General features: G+C 44.4%; 1 protein-coding gene across 5 annotated transcripts in view; it reads left to right on the plus strand.

Moving 5' to 3' along the window:
• The window catches only part of ARFIP1 (ARF interacting protein 1), a 607,935-nt gene that overhangs the window by 144,574 nt on the left and 443,014 nt on the right, over nucleotides 1–20,347 (plus strand). For all 5 annotated transcript variants that reach the window (XM_069631288.1, XM_069631287.1, XM_069631291.1 and 2 more), the window contains one exon: nucleotides 16,577–16,678. In XM_069631288.1, coding sequence (XP_069487389.1) covers nucleotides 16,586–16,678 — 93 coding nt within the window. In that variant the 5' untranslated portion in view covers nucleotides 16,577–16,585. The remainder of the gene's footprint in view (nucleotides 1–16,576; nucleotides 16,679–20,347) is intronic.

A 20,347-nucleotide genomic window follows, 5' to 3' on the forward strand; every position in this document is an offset into this window, starting at 1 on the left:
CTGCGTCAGCCTTGTTTCCATATGAACCTTCCCACTATCATATTTAATTTCCTAAAGAAAGACCTAGGTATGAGATCCGGGATATTCACAAACGTATATAACAATCTGAGACGGGCAACCATATTTATGAGTACAATTCTATCTGTTACAGAGAGAGAGGAAGTTTTTCCCACAATCTAAATTAATTTTCTGGTCCCGATATCACTCGTATGTTTTGCCGATGTGTCGCATGTGTGTTATGATAAATATCAATACCCAGATATTTAAATATGTCAACCTACCATTGGAGCCATAGGTCGGCATCCTGCGTATGTCAACTCCGACTCAGCTCCCCAATGGAAATATACAGGACTTAATTTTACTAATTGCTATTCCCGACAACTCTTCAAAGTTTGCGAATACTTCTAAATATGCATCCAGGGTATCCTATGGGTTACACATATACAATAACATGTCATTCGCATATAATGATATTAGGTGATGTACTCCCCCCTATTTGCAGTCCGGTGTCCCAAAATTATTTTCTCAAACACTGCAAGGGGTTACAGGGCCAGAATATACAACATGGGGGACAGAGTAAATCCTTGTTTTGTGCCTCTTTGTATCCGGAACGGCTCTGTGATCTATTTACCCGTCCTCACCCTTGCTACCGGTCTAGAATACTATATTTGGACCCATTTCATAACCCTCTCACCCAGTCCAAAATGTCTTAGGGGTGGGGGGGAGGGGGGGAGGGGGGGAGGGGGGTGCAGGGAGAAAATTGGCCATTCCCACGGTACAGAATCGAAAGCTTTGACTGCGTCTAATGTCACCACTGCACATCCTTCCGGCCAGTCCCTTGTTCTTTCAATGATTGCATGCAAGCGCCGTAGATTCCCTGTTGTCGCCCTACCTGGGACATAACCCGTCTGGTCTGGGTGGATCAAGGTTCCTATTAACTTTTTCAATCTTTCTGCCAGGACTACTGTGAGGATTTTTGTATCTTGATTCATTAGCGATATCGGTCTATATGAATCACTGTACCTTCCTACTTTTCCTGGTTTCAGGATCGGAATAATCATAGATTACTCCATGCTTTGAGGTAGTACGCCTGTCTCTAATACTTCCTATAGTGTTTGTAATAGTGTTGGTGCCACTTCGTCAATAAATTATTTATAAAATTCGGCAGGTAAGCCTTCCCCTCCTGTGTCATACCCGTAGGGAGCATTGTTATGATATTACATATCTCCTCCAGCGAGAGGGGGGCCTCTAATGTTTCATTTTGGTCTTCATTTAAGGTGGGTAGACATATCTTATTCAATGTCTTTTCCATTTCCCTTAATTTTGTATTCCTTAGCCGTGTATAACCTTTTCGGAAGGTCTCATTGATTTATTTCTGCAATCTTCATGCCTCCCCACAATCATCCTCCATTTCTAGAATGCCCTCCTGATCATCCCTGTTTTAGCACAACCATGGCAATAATTTCCCTGGCTTATCTCCTTGAGCGTGTAGCTTTTCGGTGTATTTTGCAAAACTATACTCCTCCAGTCTTTCCCAGTTTGCCAGGCATTCTTGTCTTAGTAGAATGAGCTTTCTTTCTGTATCTTTACTTCCCTTTGTTTCTCCTTGTAACTGTTTTATTTCCGCTTAAGTACCTGCCAGCTTTTGTTCCAACTCCCTCTGGATCCCGCCAGCCTTAGCAACAGTTATCACTGCACCACCACTTTAAAAGCGTCCCAAAGTACCTGCCCCATGCCACCGTACCCTCATTAAGGTTAAAATATTCCCATATCTGCTGTCTAATATCCATGAATGGGCATCCCTTAAGGTCTCAGCTCGGAATTACCATGTAGGTATATGTGCCCGTTGGTTGGCAAGAACCCAGTTCACTGTTGGACGTGAGTGGTCAGATGGTGTTCGCCCACAAACTCTGCAATCTGGCCCCTACACGTAAGGAAGTAATCTATCCGAGTGTACATTTTATGTACTTGGGAATATAATGAAAATGTCCAGACCTCCTGTAAATCTAGATCTCTCATGAGTGTGAATGGAATTTTTGGAAAGGGGGAAGGTAAAATACCTTTACTGTCTGATCTAACCAATCTCGGGTCAATTGTACAATTAAAGTCTTCACCCCAGATCCATCTCATTCCTTTAAAAGGGGCTTGTCTACTATATAGAGGCCCGAAGAAGGCTGCTGTGTTATGATTTACATTTATTAAGCAGACTTCTTTTTTCTCCAGGAATCCGTGTACTACTACCATTCTACCTTCATTATCCGTGTATATTCCCACTTTTCTAAAGGGGACAGTCGGGGCTATCCATGTGAATACTCCCCTTGCGTTGATCCAAATCCTTTCCCCTCCCCATTTTCCAAACACCTGTGTTGTGAGTTTCTTGGAGCAGTGATATTTTAACTCCCTTACGTTGTAAATACGTTGCCACTCTTATTTTCTTTATGTAATTGTTATATTCCCAGCGATTTTTATCATTTTAGCCATTCATTTTTTTGTTTTTTGTTTTTTTACCCAGTTTTTTATTTTTCAGAGGCGACATAAGCATTTACAACATACAACAGATTTTGCTATGTTATACAAATACATAGATGGAACTTGTTTTCCGAGTTGGACGTTGTTAGTTGTGGAGGAATTGTCTCCCATTTTTGTAACATTCAACTAGAACTCCCACCACCCCTCTCCCCCGCCCCGCCGTCCTCCCTCCTCACTCCCTCCTCCCCTCTCCCTCCCCTCCTCCCCTCCTCCCCTCTATGGCCATTAAGTCCTCAATCTCTCTCTACATCTCCTCCCGGGTCCGGCGTGTGAGTTTTGTTCTCCCGTAATCTCTCATCGGACATGGATGTTTCTGAGGATTCACAGTTTGAAGTAGTGGGCTTCCCTGTCCTTCAAAGTCCTGGAAGGGGTCCCAAATAGACACAAATTCCCCTGCTTTAAGGGCGCATATTTTTTCCATTACCATGATTCCCCAGACTCTGACCCACCACCAGGATGCCGTGGGACCTTCTTTTAGTCTTCCATCGTTGCGCTAATGTCATTCTCGCTAACGTCAATAGGTGTTATTAAGGCGGCCCTGTTCCCGGATGCAGCATAGCTTCCCTCCGACACTGCACTCAGTAAGATTATTTTTGGAGATAGTAGCAGCTCCGTTCCTGTTATGTCTTTGAGCCCCAAGATTTCTTTCCAGTACGTTATCACCTCCACCACATGTTGTACAGATCACCCCTCCCCCACATTGTCTCCAGCATTCTGGAGGATATTTGGCGTTTTTGTGTAGTCGGTAGGGGGACATATACCATCTGTAGCTGAGTTTGTACGCTTATTCCTTGATCGCCGCAGATTTAGACAGCTTATGCGCTCTCGATCAAATCTGGGCCCATTCTTCTACTGTAATCGCCTCCCCCCATATCCTTTTCCCAGTTCTCCTTTTATGGGAGTTTGTCTACTGCTTGTGCCTTATCCAGTAGTTTACATAGGCTAGTTAACACCTTTGTGATTGCCCCCTCGTGCATTGTTAGCTCCAGGCCAGATGGAGTCCTCACTTCAACCTTTTTCCCTATTGGGTGGGAGATCCAGTGACGGAGTTGCATATATTTATACCTTTGCTTTTCCCCTATTCCAAATTTCTTTTTACAGTCTACAAATGTTAAAGGGCACCCTCATGGTACATGTCCCTCAAAGATAATGTTTCTGCACCCCTCCCAGAATTGTCGATGGAGTCCCGATGTGAAGTCTGCATTGTGCGCTAAGCGGGGCCTAGTCCCTGCCGTATTTTCTTCCCCCGAAATGCTTGACCCCAGCTTCGTAGTGATGCTCTAGTGCCTTCTAACAGAATCCCCTCTCTCTCACAGGCATTAGAGTTTAAGAATAGCAGTGTTTTTAGCGGGATTGTGGTCGCTGCTTGTTCTATCCTACACCACCCATTCAGAGTGTCCTGACTCGGCCATTTAAGCATTGGTGTCAAATGAGCCGTTAGTATGTACCTTCCGATGTCAGGGACTCCCATCCCCACTAGGAGTACAGGGTGTGTCAAAATCCCTCTTTGGATCCTCGGTTTTTTGTTCTGCCAAATGAAGTTAAATATTGCTTTCTGGGTTCCCTAATTAGTTGAGGAGGTATATTAGCAGGAATCAAGCTCACTCCATACAACAGTCAGGGCAGTAGAGTCATTTTATATTGCTGCGATCCTTGCAAAACATGACATTTCCTGGGCATCCCAGGTCTGTAAGGCCTCTTGAAGTCGCTTCCATAGGGGCACGATATTTGCTTTGAAAAGGTTCCCTGTTTTCCATGTTATATAGACCGCCAGGTACTCCAGTGATTCCTTTTCCCATATTAGGGGATATGTTTTCTCCAGGTCTGCTAGTTCATCCCACTTTTTTTGTAATGTTTAATACTTTGGATTTTGAGTAATTTCTAGCAAATCCTGATATGCCAGCAAACCTTTGTAATTTCATTATGTCCCTGGGTAGCGTGTTTTTGGTGTCTTCCATGTAGAGCATTATGTCATCCGCATAAAGCACAATCTTACGTGTGGTACTGCCACAGTTCACTCCCTTTTAATGTCTGGGTCTCCCCTTATCTGGACTGAAAATGGTTCCATTGCCATTGCAAAGATCAGCGGGGAGAGGGGACAGCCATGCCGTGTGCCTCTCCTAATATTGATCTGTCCCAAACTATGGTCGTTAACTATAAAGTTTGTGGATGGAAGCTGATAGTTCGCCAGGACCATCTTAATGAAAGTCGTCCCGCACCCGAATCCCTCCAGTACTAGCTTTAGGTAGTCCCAATTTAGGCTGTCAAAAGTGTGTCTGGCATCGAAAGCTGCTACTGAAAATCTTTGGTTCGTTCTTGTCCCCCAATCGATTACATCTATGCCCCGCCTGACGTTATCTTGTGTGTGCCTCCCTCTTATAAAACCGGCCTGCTCCTCGTGTATGATTTCTGGCAAGACTCATCAATCTGTTTGACAAGATTTTTGCATTAAGGTTTGCATCTGTGTTTAGAAGTGCTATAGGATGGTAGCTAGCGCATTCTGCAGGATCTCTGCCCGGTTTTAGGGTTAATATCGTGACTGAACGGCCCATGTCTGCCAAAACTGAGCCTTTGTCTACGATTACGTTAAAGAGGCGGGTGAGAGGGGCCAAGAGTTGTGCGTGGAAAGTTTTATAATGACCATTTCCCAAGCCATCTGGGCCAGGTGTCTTATCTCCCAGCAGGGATGCTATCGCATCACTGACTTCTTGGGCTGTTATCTGCTACCCTAACTTGTTCCTGTCTTGTTCTGTGAGTTGTGGTAGGGGGATTGTGGACATGCAAGCTTTCTGATTAGTTTTATCAAGGTTTTCACGACCAAGCAGCTCCTCATGGAATTGTACCATTATTTCTAGCTTCTCCTCGTCTACGGTTCACATTTCCCCCTGTCTGTTTTTTAGCCTAGCGATGTTATTACCAAAGCTGTTACGAAAAACTAAACCTTCTCCCCAATTACTTTCAAGCCAGATTGTCCAACATTTAGTCTGTGCACCCTTTGTCACATATATATTAACATACTTTTTCATCTGTAAGTCTGTTACTTGTCCTCTTCGTTCTGCGGCATCTGGTTAGCATCCATCCATGTGTTCACATCTTCGGGAGTATCAAAGAACAGATTTACCTTTGTGTAGCACTTTCAATTTTGCAGGATATAAAAGCATGTATTTTATGCCATACCTGCACAGTCTCTCCTCATAGGACCAAACTGGCCTCTTCTTCGCTGGACTTGGATTGTATAGTCTGGGTAGATTGTCAATGTGCTTGCACCTCAACAGATTTCTGGAGAAGGACAAGTTATCCCTTTAGTTAAAAATGTGTGCAATAACTGGTTGAGGCGATGCCCCGGCAGGAGTTTTTTTTATTTTTATTCGATAGTGCTCGAAGGGCCCTCTCCACTGTAAACTCTTGAGGCAGGGCTCCTGGGCCAATCTCCTGGAGCAGCAGATTTTCAAGGTACATGGTTGGGTTTATGCCTTCCTCCCCATCTGGCAGACCCAGAGTTTGAATATTGCTTCTTCTGGCTCTCTCGTCCGCTTCCTCCACCCTTTCTTGTAGCAATCTCACTTTTTTGTTTTTAGTTTCTGGATGTTCTCTTGAAGTTCCTTGGAATTTGATGACACCTCCCCCACCTTCCTTTCGCTGTTGCGCACTCTTTCTGCTAAGTTCTGTAAGTCTAGTCGAAGAAGGCCCATGTCACTTTTTTATTTCGCCAATCCGGGTCTCCATGGAGGCCCTCAATGCTGTTATTGCCGCCAGTGTTTTATCATTCGTGCAGTGAGGCGTAGATGTCTGATCATTCTCTGACGGTTGCTCTTCTCCACTTGCACTAGACCATGGTTTTGATTCCCTTTTTTAGAAAACACTTCCAACTTCGTCTGTCTAGGCTGCGCAGCACCCTTTTCTCTTTTCCCCCCTCAGACATTTGGACACCAATTCAAATTATGTTTCTATATGAATTAAGATAGCACCAGGGGCCTTTCCCTTTCGTAGCCAAGATTGGTTTTATTCCAGTGCTGTTAGAGCCAGTCGCTGTGAGTGGCTCCCATTGACTAATGCGTTCTCTCTAGGGCCCCACCTGTATGGTGCCTTCACTGAGCCTCGTTCACTTCTTATACTCTTTCTGCCTTTCACAGTCTCTGCTGGTTCTATGTTTTTATATCCTTCTTGCTGTTTTCTCTATTCTCCTCTGTTGTCCGCCTAAGAATGTTTTTTCCTTATGTCTTTCACAGGGGACTAGCCATGGCGGAAGGAGCCAATTTGTTCAGCTGTATATGCCACTTGACAGGGGTGATTAATCCTTCATGAGGTTGGATGTTGCCATGTTCGCTTCCTGGTTGCACTTGTGCGTTTCTACCTCTTGTCACTTCCTCGTATAGTGCAGTCAACCCGGAAAGCGCGGCAAAGACCTGAAGGCGTCAAGGCGCGGATGGCAGCAAACCGCCAGAGAGGGAGGAATTAGAATCAGACTCAGAACAGACCTGTTTTTAATTGCCTGCGAAAGGCAGATAGTGCCTGAATGCTCCTAAAATGTGGCAGAAGCGCATTCCACAACATATGTGCCAGCACTGAAAAGGATCTGCCTCCCAACTGGGAGCGACGAAAACGGGGAACAGTCAGCAGAAGCTGGCCAGCTGAGCGAAGGTCTCTTAGGTTGGTAGAGAGCCAGCCTCGACTGAAGGAACAAAGCGCCTGTACCGTGGCTAGCCCGGTGAACCATACAAAGAATTTTAAACTCCACCCGACACTTCACCGGGAGCCAGTGGAGGTGCTGCAGGAGGTCCCGAGAGTGGGCTGATCGGGGAGAACAGAGGGCCAGCCTTGCTGCCGCATTCTGGAGGATTTGGAGTCGCTGGAGTAAGGGCTCCGGTTGACCCAGATAGATGCCATTGCAATAGTCAATGGCACCTATAATGGCGGCAGTAACAATGTTGCTCCTTACATTACTGGGAAGAAATGGAAGCACATTCTTCAAGACCCCGAGTTTGACAAAGCTGCTGCGGCGGCAAACCGTGAAGATATGTGCCTCTCTGGAGCCAGACTACATAATCTTAACACCCAGATTTTTCACTACACTGGTAGGCCAAGGACAGGGACCAAGACAGGTAGGCCAATAATGGGGAGTCCAGTCGATGGTTGACTGTCCGATAACAAATATCTGACTTATCACTGTTTAGTTTTGACCAGTTTTCAGACATCCACTGGCAAACGGCAGAGAGACAGTCTCCCAGTAGGGCCGAGGAGCTGTCAGTTGGGGCATTAAGACGAAAGATTTGTGTATCGTCTGCGTACATAAAGAAATGAACCCCAAAGTTGGCAGTAAGTCGAGCCAAGGCAGCCATATGTAAGTTGAAAAGCAAAGAGGGAAGAGTGCCGGTCCCTTAGGGACTCAGCAGTCAACTACCGTGAGGGGAGAAGTAAACTGTGGGGGGGTGAGGGGGGGGGACAAGCACCACCTCGGCACTCCCCAATAAAAAAGAGAACAATTTCAGAGGCATCCCTGAAACAGCAGCATCTGAAAGACACTACAGTAGTCTCGAGTGGTCAACGGTATCGAAGGCTGCAGAGAGATCGAGTAAGATGAGAGCACTCGTCTCTCTGCGGTCTGATGCCAGTGCAATGTCGTTGTGGAGAGCCACCATCACTGATTCTGTACCCATCCCCAGGCGGAAACCCACCTGGAAGGGGTGAAGAATGTCATTAGCCTCAAAGTAGGTGGAGAGCTGAGGGGTGACCATAGATTCCAACAATTTGGACAGTACAGTATTTTCCCGCCATCTCAGGATCTAAGTGTGGCGTCTTAAGCTGCGGGGAAGACAACTGTGTGTTTAAGGGAAGGGGCAACAAATTCAGTACTACATGAGTATTGAAGTGCCTCAGTAATTAAAGGGACCAAATACAGCGCTGAATCCTGCAAAATATGCAAAGGAATAGGATCCATGGGTGAGGCCGATTGAGTTTGAGGAGCCCATTTGCGACCAAGCTGTCTGAAATGGTGGCAAAAAAGCCGGGCAGTTCAAAGGATTAGCGATCTTGGGAGTGATGCTTCTCTCGGCATGAATGTTTTCTCTAATCATGCAAATTTTATTTTGAAAGAAGGAAACTGAGATTGCATAGAGATTGAAAGTGAGAGGCCGCGGCGGGGGATAGAGCAGGAGCAGTAAGGTCCTTGGCAACTACAAAAAGCTCTTTGGAGGAGCAGGGGGCATTAAGAATCCTGTCAGCGTAGTGCTGAGATTTAGCAGTTTTAACCGCCTTTTGATAGTGGTTCCTAGTGTGTGCATATGCCTGTTTGGTTTCAGGATTGGGTAGTAGGTGCCATTTACGCTCCAAGCGACCACATTTCTGTTTCAGTCACCGTAGTACTAAAGAGTAGCAAGCAGCAGAAGGGGCACTGCGCGTGGAGCAAAGCTGAAGAGGGACTAATGCCTCTGCTGTAGAACTGCAACCAGAGCATTACAAACTTTCAGGCCATTAGTTCTATGATGTTGGTTATACTCAATAACGGCACAGGAGATAGTGTCAATATGAATATGAGAACATCGCCGTTGAGGTTTTAGAAGGGGAGGTGGCTTGGCTTTAGGGTAGGAGTGAAGCAGAGTGAACAGAATTAGAAAATGGTCAGACCAAAGCATAGGTAATGGCTCAAAGATATTTGAAAAGATTATGTCCAATTGATTGCCCCGATATGAGAGGGCCTGTGGTTACATAGGAAGAAACCAGAGTCAGTCAAGGAGAAAACAAGACTTTGTGCATGGAAATCAAGGGGCAGTTGTAGATGGAGATTAAAATAGACCAATTACACTAGGTTGAAATAGATCATGGCGAGATCTGCAATAGTTGTGGAAAATCTGCTACAAACTGATTGGAGACATAGCCTGGGAAACGATACACCACAAGGAAATAAACAGTGTATTCTGGTGATATCTGTAACTTATTAAGGAGTAGTTCACAAGGGAGATTGTGTACAAAAGGTACCGCTTGGCAGCTAGAAGCGCAATACTGCCCCCTTTATCCAGTCTCTGTGGTGCCTCGCCGTCTGTATCATTTACCTTTTAATAAAGTTTGTGCCCTTCTCGGCTTGTTTGAAAGCTCTACTCCTTTTCCCACAGCTTGCTCCCTCCTCTCTCATTGGGCTCCCTGTTCAACTGCGATGATTTGATTACCTTTAATTCACACAGGTTATTTTTTTGCCATTGAATTACTGTTGTAATGAGGGACCTCACTGTAGTTCTTTCATCCTGGGGTCTTCCCAGGGGTGGGTCACCAATTCATGTGTGGAAATAATCTTTGTTTGGTTTCCAGATGCACGGAGGATCTCCATTTACTGGATCTTATCAGAGAGCTGGAGAGGAACACGTTCCCTTCCCATCTCTGCTGAACACGCCCCTCATGGCATGCAATTTTGTGGTATGATTATGTAACTTGATATTACCATGAGTGGGCATGTGTTGCTTGAGGTTTTAGTGCTGGCTTCCTGTGTGTGCTGGTGTTAGATTAATCAGGTTTTCAGCCATTATCTGTAGGTCAGGTGGTCCTTCCTAATGCAGATATTTTGGCATTGAATTCCAGAGTTTGGTTAAGAGGAGTCAAGAGGAATATTCTATGTGGCTTTTCCAATTTAAACTGTGCACTGTTTCTGGGATTACTTTTCTGGATGAAAGAACCTACAGTGGTTGATGGTGAATTAATTTGGTTGTGATGAATTCTGTACCCCTGCTCTAGAAGCCATTTTGGGCAATGCAGAGAGTTTTGAAGTGAACCCTCAGTTTGATTGTGAGTCACTGCAGTGTTCATAAGGCCGGCAAGATGTATTTGTGCCTTTTAGTCCAAGGATAAGTCTAGCTGCCACATGTTGGCCTCTGTAACTCATTGAGTAGGTAGTGCAGTCGTTGTATATCGCAACCCTGACATTTTTGACAAAGGTCATTCATGGACAGAGGGTAGGAAGTGAAAGTTGCACAAACCCCCTTAGCAGTGCTTTAAATGAATACAAATTGCAGGTGCCTGCCAGGTAAGGCTCAGCTTCAGCACAGTTGCCCCCCCCCCACACCCCTACTAGTTTATTTTAATTACTCTGTCTCACTCTCTTTGTGGTATTCTTGGACTCAACTTCAAGGTGTGTCTTTGTGTCAGAATGCCATCTGGTGAGGGCGGGATAGCCTGAGCTCTTGTCAATTTTATTTAATTAAACAAAATGATGGAGGTAATTTTGTTTCTAAAAGGGGGAGGTCTGCTAATTAAACCCTTATTTCATAAAAGCTCCATGCCAAAAGCATACTGCATTCATGTGCCTTTGATGTACCAGACTCCTGACATTTACAGTCCAGCCCTGCAGTGGCAGTCGGGCATGTTCAAAGGTCACATGTGCGTTCCTGAAACCTGCTGTAACTCGCTTTCAGAAGGCAGCTTTTTTCGGTACCTCTGATTCAAAATCTAATGGTTATTTATAGTTCACCTTTTGGCACTTTAAATGTAAATACAAATCATGCCTGGTTATAGAATGGTGGATATTACAGTCACATAGTACATAAAGTACATTAAGGCACAGCCTCGCGTGGTTGGAGGTGCTGAACCAACTAAACCTGTGCAAAAGAAGCACGCTGGGCATATGACTGGAGTACCTGCGAATGAGTCTGTAACTTGCACTTGATAACTATACAATGGTTGTGTGAACCTATCATTGGTATAAAATGGCAGCAGCTATCCCAATGAGGCTCTACTGGCAAAAGGAGGAAATGGCCTTGACAGAAGTTTTTTGTTGTGTGTATATTCCACAGGCATATCTTGATTGCACCCATGGTATGTAAAGGCAAAACCCTAGTTGATAATATGCCTATGAACTGAAACCATTTTGTGTCTCCTTTAGGAACTAAGCAGTAATTGGGTCCTACTATCTTTAGTCATACTAAAGGTTTTTTATTTTTTTTATTTTTGTTTACGTCAGTGTTGCCATCAAGGTCACAGGGCAGCATATTCTATGATGTGATTGAGCTTAAACGTCATGTGATGCCATTGAATTAGTGATGCCATTTCTGTTTTTTGATAATATTTTGGTGAAATGCCAGCCCTGCAATTCACCCTTACTGTGAAATCCACCAGAATGTTAAAGGGGGTAGAACAGAATTCACTCCGTCAGATGGGTATATTCAGTACTCCAGAATCCATCCCAATGGCTTAAAAATCAGCAGTTACCCTGACTTGTTAGTTGACATAAGTTGTAGGGAAGGTTGAAGACCTTCTCAAGGCTTTTGTGATATCTGTATCTAATCCCTAAACATACAGTGAAACTCTGCCTAGGGGGCATTCCCCTCCTGCCAGATGTGCTCCTGAGAATAACCACACCTGTTTCAATGTCCGGAACTAGATTAAGCGAGCCTACACTAGCCCTTCTTTGTTTGGTGATAAATCTGTGTTGTCCGTTACAATCTGTAGACATTTATCCCAAGTGGATTTGCAATATGCTACAAAAGGGTAGCTTGATCATCCTCTGCTGCAGGAGATTGATGTAAAAACACTTTCAGTTTGTCTTCATGACCACTGACAAAGATGCAACCGGTGAGCTTCTCTTCCGAACAAGGACATGCATTACTAATGTCATCTAAGGTAAAGTTGGCGAAAAGGTCAGTCAATTGGCAAATACCAAATCTGGAGAATATGGGCAATGCCAGAATTTAACAATTCTTCTCTCCAGACCTTTGAGCACTGAGTTCCCAAAGCCCATGGCAAGAGCCACATTCTTAACCTTGCTTTTGGCACCAGAAAGATTCACAAAGCCAGTAAACCCATGAGAGATCAGAATTCTTAAGTCTGCAGAAAAGTTTGTTTGAAGCAGAAAGCCTGCTTGACCAATGTCTCAAATGTTGAGGAAGGTGGAGGGATCCCAGCCTGAATATAAATGACCTCACCAATGAATTGGTTTCAGTTTGATGGGAACAGGCTGGAATTAAAGTTGAGAGAACGCACACAATGAAGCTGCATGCACAGCTTCCTGAGATAATGAGAGAGACCATCTTAAATGATTTAACTTTCAGTAGCATTTGAACAAGTGCTAAATTAAGTATGCTTTCTTCTCCTTAAGTGAGCACTCGCCACTTTAGGGTTGTTGTAAAGACCTGCAGGGATGTGAGGGGAAAGAAAAGGAGTTTTGTTGGTAGGGTCCCACTGCTACAATGAAATTAAGGGGCATCTCTTTGGAGGGACAAAGATTGGTATATGAAGGTTTTAGGTCGAAGGACACCAACCAGTCCTCAAACTGTATGAAGTATTAGGGCAGTGTGACCATCTGAACTAGGCTGTAGACCATCTCATTTTTGGTATGAGGACATTTCTTCATTGCCAATTCTATAACCTCCTGTATCAGTGTCATCCTGCTTTGAGAGAATGTAAGAAAGAAATGCAGGGTTTGTGTGGGGCAGGAGAGAGCACAGTCAAAGATACCCTCAGGACACTGATTTGATGTTTGTTTGCTGACAATTTGAAAAGACGTTTTGAATTCCACTGCCCCACTCTTGTCACATACAGAAAGTCCCTATTATTAAATCCACTCTTATGTGTCTGGTGACTGAAAGGTGCCAACAAACCCTTTTCCTGACCAGCATAAAAAGACTTCAGGTGTTTGTAGCAATTGTTTTCTGCTTCCCTGCTAGTGTGATTGTCTCAAACAATTGTACAACTCTGCCACTGCCTAAGAGGGTTTGTTTAGTCTAAAGGATCTAGTTTGGGTATAAAGGCTTAATGCCTTTGCAGTGAGGTTCTCCAATTTCTCCAGCTAATTGTCTGCTTTTGATCCCAAAATCTGCTTGCAGTCAAAGGGCAAATCTAGGAGCTTATTCTAAACATCATTGTTATGTAAACCAATTTCTGCATACATTTTTGCCATGACCACGATGGTGCCTATTAATCTATACAAACTATCATATGGCACCAAGTCCTACCTTCTGGATCTGTATAATCAAATACTTGCCGTTTGGGACCATTTCTAGAACAAGGTTCTGCTTTTATTCTGGCAAATGCTGACCTACATATTTCACCATTGTATAATACAAGAGTTTGTCATGCAAGGCTTGCCATAATTTACAGATTACACCTGAAAGCATCCAGCCTCTTCTTTTTGTTATCTGGGGATGCTTTCTGATTTGGAATGGGTGCATAAAACAGTCTACGCTTGGGGGCTAAACCAATTGGGTTAACCCCCTAGATCTGATGAGCCATGGTCTATGCATCTTCTTGGTCAGATGGACCAGCCCAGAGCATTCAAAGCCAGTATAAGGCAGTCGCTGCCATGAATCTACTCAAAATTAGCAGAGTATGGTTTCCTATTTACCATAGTCAGCTTAATTGTGGTAGACCACACTTGCGGTGTGTGTATAGACCGCCATATGGTGCTGGTAGAAGTCTAGGCCCAAAAGCTTATTTAGGTCTGCAGTGATGTAGGTAAGGCTTCTTAGAGCTGTCCAGTGAAAAAGCACCAGTAGCGAGTATGAAGTGCTGGGGCGTCACTGCTCAAATGTAGACAACATGGACTGTAAGATTGACTCCATCTCCGCTATGGTGGGAAGGGGCGGGAAAATACATTTGTTTATATGCATCTTCCCAAGCATCAGGCTTGGCCGAATCAGATAAGTGTTGCAGCTTTGAAGAAGACTCACGTGATTGAGATCTTTCTCAGGGCTGAGTTTGGTCTACAAATTGTGGTGATTTTGAGGAACACAGCTCCCTTTTTCCAGTTTCTTCATGTAGGTGTATGTTTTTGTAGTGGGCAGCTTGACAACCGTTCAATTGATGATTTGTCATGGCATACAGGCTTTTGTCATGCTCCAGGCCTAAATGCCAAACACAGCATTGCTGCGGGATATGAGAGAAAAATCTGCAGGTTGCATACCTTGCCATGATTGGAGCTGAAGCTTCTGGGCAACAACATTATTCTGGACTCTAGAGTGGGGCTAGTACACATCTGCACACTGCTCAACGATTTACATATCTAGTCTGTCTGAGGTCCTTTAATGATATGGGGAATATGTGAGATGAAACCATTGTTAGAAAAACTTGTTAAAGAATCAAACTAGGTGGCCTCATATTTCTAGAATGGCGGCCGCATTTAACAAGCGGAAGGCTGCCGTAGGAGATCGACTCGGAGTATCAGGCAAGTAAGAGGGGTTTATAGCCATAACACGAGAATGAAAGGGAAGTCTGAGATATTATGGAATTCATTTTCAGAAGGAAGATGAATGGCAAAGTTGATCCCGAATGCGAAGGGAGGTGAGAAGCTGAGCATACAATGCCGGCATAAGGACGTGTGCAAGTCTTCATATGTGAGCTGGGGGCGAATCTAGTTAGTCAGTTTCAATGCTTTAGGCAATTTCAATGTTCTAACTTAATCAGCGGCAAACAATAACATTAACACTGTGCCCATGAGAGTTGAGTAGTGTCAGCTAACGCTTGTGCAACAGATGCAATAGGACTGAGAATGCAACTTTTAACTTGAAGGAGTAATACGTATCGGGTAGCAGGCTAAATATGAACAATTAAGTAGACCTATGAGCATGGTGCTCGTGGAATGGTTTTATAATGTAGAGGGATTCACCCGTGGTTGGCAAACTATACAGAGAAATCATCTAAATGAGGTGATACGTTAACAAAAGAACAGGTTGAGTGAAACTAAACAAAAAATAAATAATGAAAAATAGCTGAAGAATGAACATCTATAATATTTCAACAGCAATGACTCGCTGATTAATGAACGATGTATTTTATTCTTCCTTTACCTTCGATTCCTACCTTACACCAACCCCCCTCACTCTTTGTCCTCCACACGCATTTTGAATGAAGGTTTTCTTTATCAGAGCAATTTGATATATGTCCAGTTTTGACAAAGGCCAGAGGCCGAAACATGTGTTAACAAAAGGACAAATAATAATAAAAGCGCCTGCCACATTAAATAAAGCACCAAATAGTGTTTTCAGTTTGAACACATGTTGACATGACCGCATGCAATAACCCAAACCTGTTGTATTTTTTTTAAATTTAAATAATGACTATAAGTTGTCTCCAACCTATGTAAAGTGCCAACATACCCATCCTCTCTAAACAGACACTGAAGTCGAGTAGGCAGGCTGGGGATAGAGAACGAGGGGAGAGACCAACACTTATGGGCAATCCTACAATTCTAGTACAACCCATTAGCTCCCTGTTGTAGAGAAATAAACAATGAAACAGAACAATTAAGCATTGGAACGATACCTCACTAGCTATTAATTCAGTCCTTCAAAGCTTGCATGTCTATTTCTGTGGTTTATTCCCCCCCCCCCCGGATTTTAACAGGTTGTAGAAAAGCCTCCTCTGGTTCCCAACCTGGCAACGCTTTTCTGACCACCAGGAGGGCTAGCCTGCTACTCACGGGGTCCCTTTTGACAACCTAGGAACATGAGCAGCCTATTAAATTCATAAATTCATGCATTTCTGTAAGGCTGTACCCCCCAGGACCCACTAAATCGCACAAATTGCTTAGAACTGCTATAACTGAACCAGAGTGGTTTCCCTGAGTCAACACTACCTCTAGAGAGTTGTCTGCAAGCTTTTTCAGCTCATAATATCTTGTCATATAGAAATTTCTAAACCTCGTCTTCCGAAATCTACATCTTCACGCTACGGGAATGTGATTATTTCAATAAGTGCAAGTTTGGCAACCTGTTTTATGCTGCACACTGCTGAAGGTTTGAGGCAGAGACTCCTCTGTAGCTTTTGTAGAGGCGTTCAGTGCCATGATCATCATTTTCAAGCCTTTATCCCTGACTCACCGTTGGAGGGCTCTGCAGATCTTTTCTCAAGAAGATCGCTACCACAATGCTCTGCTGACTCCACCCCTCCCATCTTAGCCTTTTTTTTTATATAGAATTGCTTGTGTTAACTCTGTACAGATTAGCAGTCTCCTTGAAAAGCTGTTGGTTATTGGAACAAACATTAACATTTAGTACGTTTTCAGATGATGATTAACCATCATCTACATGGATTGCATTATATTTTTGTTTTTCTCCCTTATCTATTTTAGGAACTTGCAATGTCTGAAGATTCTCCAAAAAGCACTGCTGCAGAAATACCAGTTACAAGCAATGGCGAACTCGACGATTCCCTTGACCACAATTTTACCAGGGTAGGGACAATTCTTTTGCTAAAATGTTTGTTTTGCAAACCATTCTTAAAACATTTTGTAGTAACAAGTTGACATGGCAGTAGAGAATGGGCAGGTTATGTACATTTGAAACCAGCATTGACGTTATACCTATGACTGCTGCCTGATAGGTTGAAAGGCAAAGCGACATGAAAGCCAACAAATCTTAATTGTGTATACAAGTATAATCTTTAAAAGATAGTTTTGATGAAAGCATTTTAAAATACTGAAGCATCAATGCTCATCTCCTCCATCCACAATGCAGAATTTAAGCAACAAAAGGACTGCTTGTTTATCCAATAACCTTTTCAATGTATGATTAGCTGTTTCCACTTTCAGAACCCCAGTTATTTCATTCTGACCCAATTTCAGCATATTTTGGGTCATCTAGTTAAATTTTATTACTAAACTACAGTACTTGTTGAATTTAACTATGTTGCTGCGATGGCGTTGAACCTTTTTAATCGGTAGCCCATGATGACCTTTTTAACAAACATAGCTCTAGAAAGGTCCCTAGTTGCTGGACCTCCTGATTTTATGGGGCTCATCGGTTCCTATGTCCATACTGCTACCATCCAAGACACACTAAAGCTCACACATACCTAAATAGATGAAGTGTAGGGTTGATAAAAGGGTCAAAGTCATAGAACAATGCACAACATCATGACAAGGGTATCCAAAGTCTTCTCTCAGAAAATCTCTGCCCCACCCTGTCCTGGAGGCAAACCCATGCAGTGTTCTAGTACATACCAAGTGAGCTCCAACAAACAGACGTCCTAACAAAACAGAATTGCAAATTTACAATTTAGTGTCAACCAAATATGATCATGTATGAAAAAGCCCAGGCCACTTCCATCTGCACAGGAGTATTTCCTGTCCTGTCCTGTGTTGCATTTTGAAGCAGTCTGGAATCATACCACAGCCAACCCTAGCCACCATACTCATATTTTTCAGGTCACTCTGGCTCTCCATCTGAGCCCTCTTCCAGGCCAAGATCTCTGCAGTGAAGTCTGGGAATAGCTTTAGGGAGTGACTCCCGAAATGAAGTCTCTATGTTTAATAGCTGCTTGAAGAACCATCTCCCAGATCCCTAGGGACCTCAATGTTCTACCTTCATGTCCTTCCCTCTTCAGGCCTTGAGTGGGTAACCTGTTCATGGAGCAAATGGGCTGCTGGCATCCACCAATTAGTTATGAATGTTCTGCTCCATTTAAAAACGTTTTAATGTTTAATGTTTTTCAAACTCATTTGCTTAATTAAAATTATACTGGAATTCTCTTTTTTCGATTTTTCATTTTACTCGTTTAAATGACATTATCAAGGCCCATTGAAAGAGTATAGTTGTACTTTTACCATTATTGTGTATTGTTTATTAATGAAATGGTTGTACGGGGACCAATGCCTTCAGCTAAAGGTTGCATGTTATACATTTTTAAAACAATGCATATATTTTGTACAGACGACTGCTATCAGTATCTCTTTGGGCACACCCAGCATCCGAAGTGCTCCGCCTTTTGCCTATATCTACAAAGTTCAGCTTGACACCCTGTTTAGAAACGTTTATTATTGTATTTATTGAGCACAGACCTAGCTACGAGAAGCACTGCAGCGCTTTACAGAGCGATACAGCAGTACAGATGCATAACGGAGTGCTTTTCATTGGTAACAGAACAGATAAACAGCGGGGGAGGGGGAGGATACAGAGGGGCACAGAGGAGCGGTGCAGCCGTACTGGGTGGCGGGGAGGAGAGGGGTGACCAGCGTCTAGCGAGTCAGGTGGCGTGAGGGGAGACGTGATGGCCTATGTCGAGGAGGAGAGAATGTTTGAAGAGGTGGGTCTTCATTTATTTTCTGGAGGCAAATGCTAACTGGGAGGAGGTTCCTTAGTCTTGGGGCATAGGCTGAGGTGGTTTGTTTTCTGGTCCTTTCCTTTTTGCAGCAGCAGATTTCAAGTATGCACGTTCCTGGCTTCTGATGGTACGCTGTCCACCGGAGATGCAAAGTTTCTTCGCGAGGTAACTGGGTGACTTGAGGGCGACTGCCTTACAAATGATGCAGCAAGACTTTAAGGTGATTAATGCATGCATTTGGGGCCAGTGAAGGTGGATGAGGGCCGGGGTGATGTGGTTGTATCTGCATAGAACCTTGATGAGGCATGTGGATGCATGTCGGACACTTCTCAGGGGCACAAGGGAAGATGACGGGAGTCCTTCGGGGAGTGCATTACCCCCATCCAGGTGGGATAGTACTAGTGCCTGAACGGTGGATCTAAAGCGGTCCGGCAGGAGGAAGGACTTGACTTTCCGCAGGAGGGAGAGCTGATGCCAAGCTGTCTTGAGTTTTCTTAGCTATGTGTGTCTTGAAGAAGAGATGTTTGTCGATGTGGAACCCGAGGCCCTTGGCGCAGGAGGTGAGCTTGGGTGTGAAGCCCTCAGAGTTCAAAGTTGATAGACAGGTCTGTATGTTTGGGTGTTGGGTCTTGTTGGTGAGGAGAAGAAATCCAGTCTTGGAGAGGTTGAGCTTCAAATGGATCAGCGAGAGGCAGGTATTGAGCCTATGAATGTCCTAGATGGAGTCGATCTTGAGGTATAGCTGTGTGTCGTCAGCGTATTAGTGGATGTCGTGTTTGGCTACGAGGGCACCCAGTGGCTCCATGTATACATTGAAGATCACTGGGGAGAGGATGGAAACCCGCATGACTCCACAGGTGATGGGTAGTATTGGAGATCAAGAGGGGGTCGTGGGGGGGGGCGGGGAGTCCAAACCCAGCAAACTGTTGGCGAGTTAAGACTTGAGCCAGCATAGGACAAGGTTGCTGATCCCCATGCGCCGATGTAGGGTGTCTGTGTGCATGGCGGTCTACTGTCTCGAAAGCTGACAAGAGATCGAGTAGAACCAGGAGGCAGTGGTGGCCGTCGTCAAGGAAGGTGAGGGCGTCGTCGGCCACCTGCATGGTTGCTGTCTGTGCTGCATCTGAACCCGGATTGGTAGGTTTGTAGGAGATTGTTGGTGTTGATGTGTTGCGGTAGCTGCACAACTGCAGCTTTCTTGATGATCTTACCTACGAAGGGTAGATGAGTGATGGGGCGATAGGTACCTAGATTGTCGGGATCCAGAGTGGGCTTATTTTAGTAGAGGGAGGATTCGTCCTGTCTTGGGAAGGTGCCTTTAGTTGGGGGGGAGGGGGGGTTGCTGTTGAGGATCTCCAGGCAGGGAAGCAGAGCTTCTGCAGGGAGGGTCTTGAGGATGGATGCTGGGGGGATGTCCTCTGTATACAATGTGGCTTTGAGGGCAGTCGGGTTTCAACCAGGTGCTCTGTCAAGAGTGTCTTTAATGTTTCCCACTGTGTGGAGATTTTGCGAGCAGGGACATGAAGTGAGTCTGTGTTGGCGAATTTTGCTGATTTTGTCGATGAAGGTGGTGTTGGTGGTGGATTTTTCAATGGAGTTTGGTATGGCAGGGTCGGGTAGCTCGTTGACACAGTGCTTGACCACCTTGAAGAGGCTTCAGCTATGGTATTCTGATAGTAGGAGGCCTTGGCTGTGTTGATTAGTTGTCAGTGGGTTGCTCAGAGTTCCTTGCGGAGCGCCAGTTCGGATGCAGTCCTGGAGTGGTGCCAGGTTTTCTTTGGTTTCCTGATGACTCTTTTGC

The sequence above is a fragment of the Ambystoma mexicanum genome, chromosome 6q, assembly GCF_040938575.1.
Source record: "Ambystoma mexicanum isolate Mex_15411 chromosome 6q, UKY_AmexF1_1, whole genome shotgun sequence".
NCBI lineage: Eukaryota > Metazoa > Chordata > Amphibia > Caudata > Ambystomatidae > Ambystoma > Ambystoma mexicanum.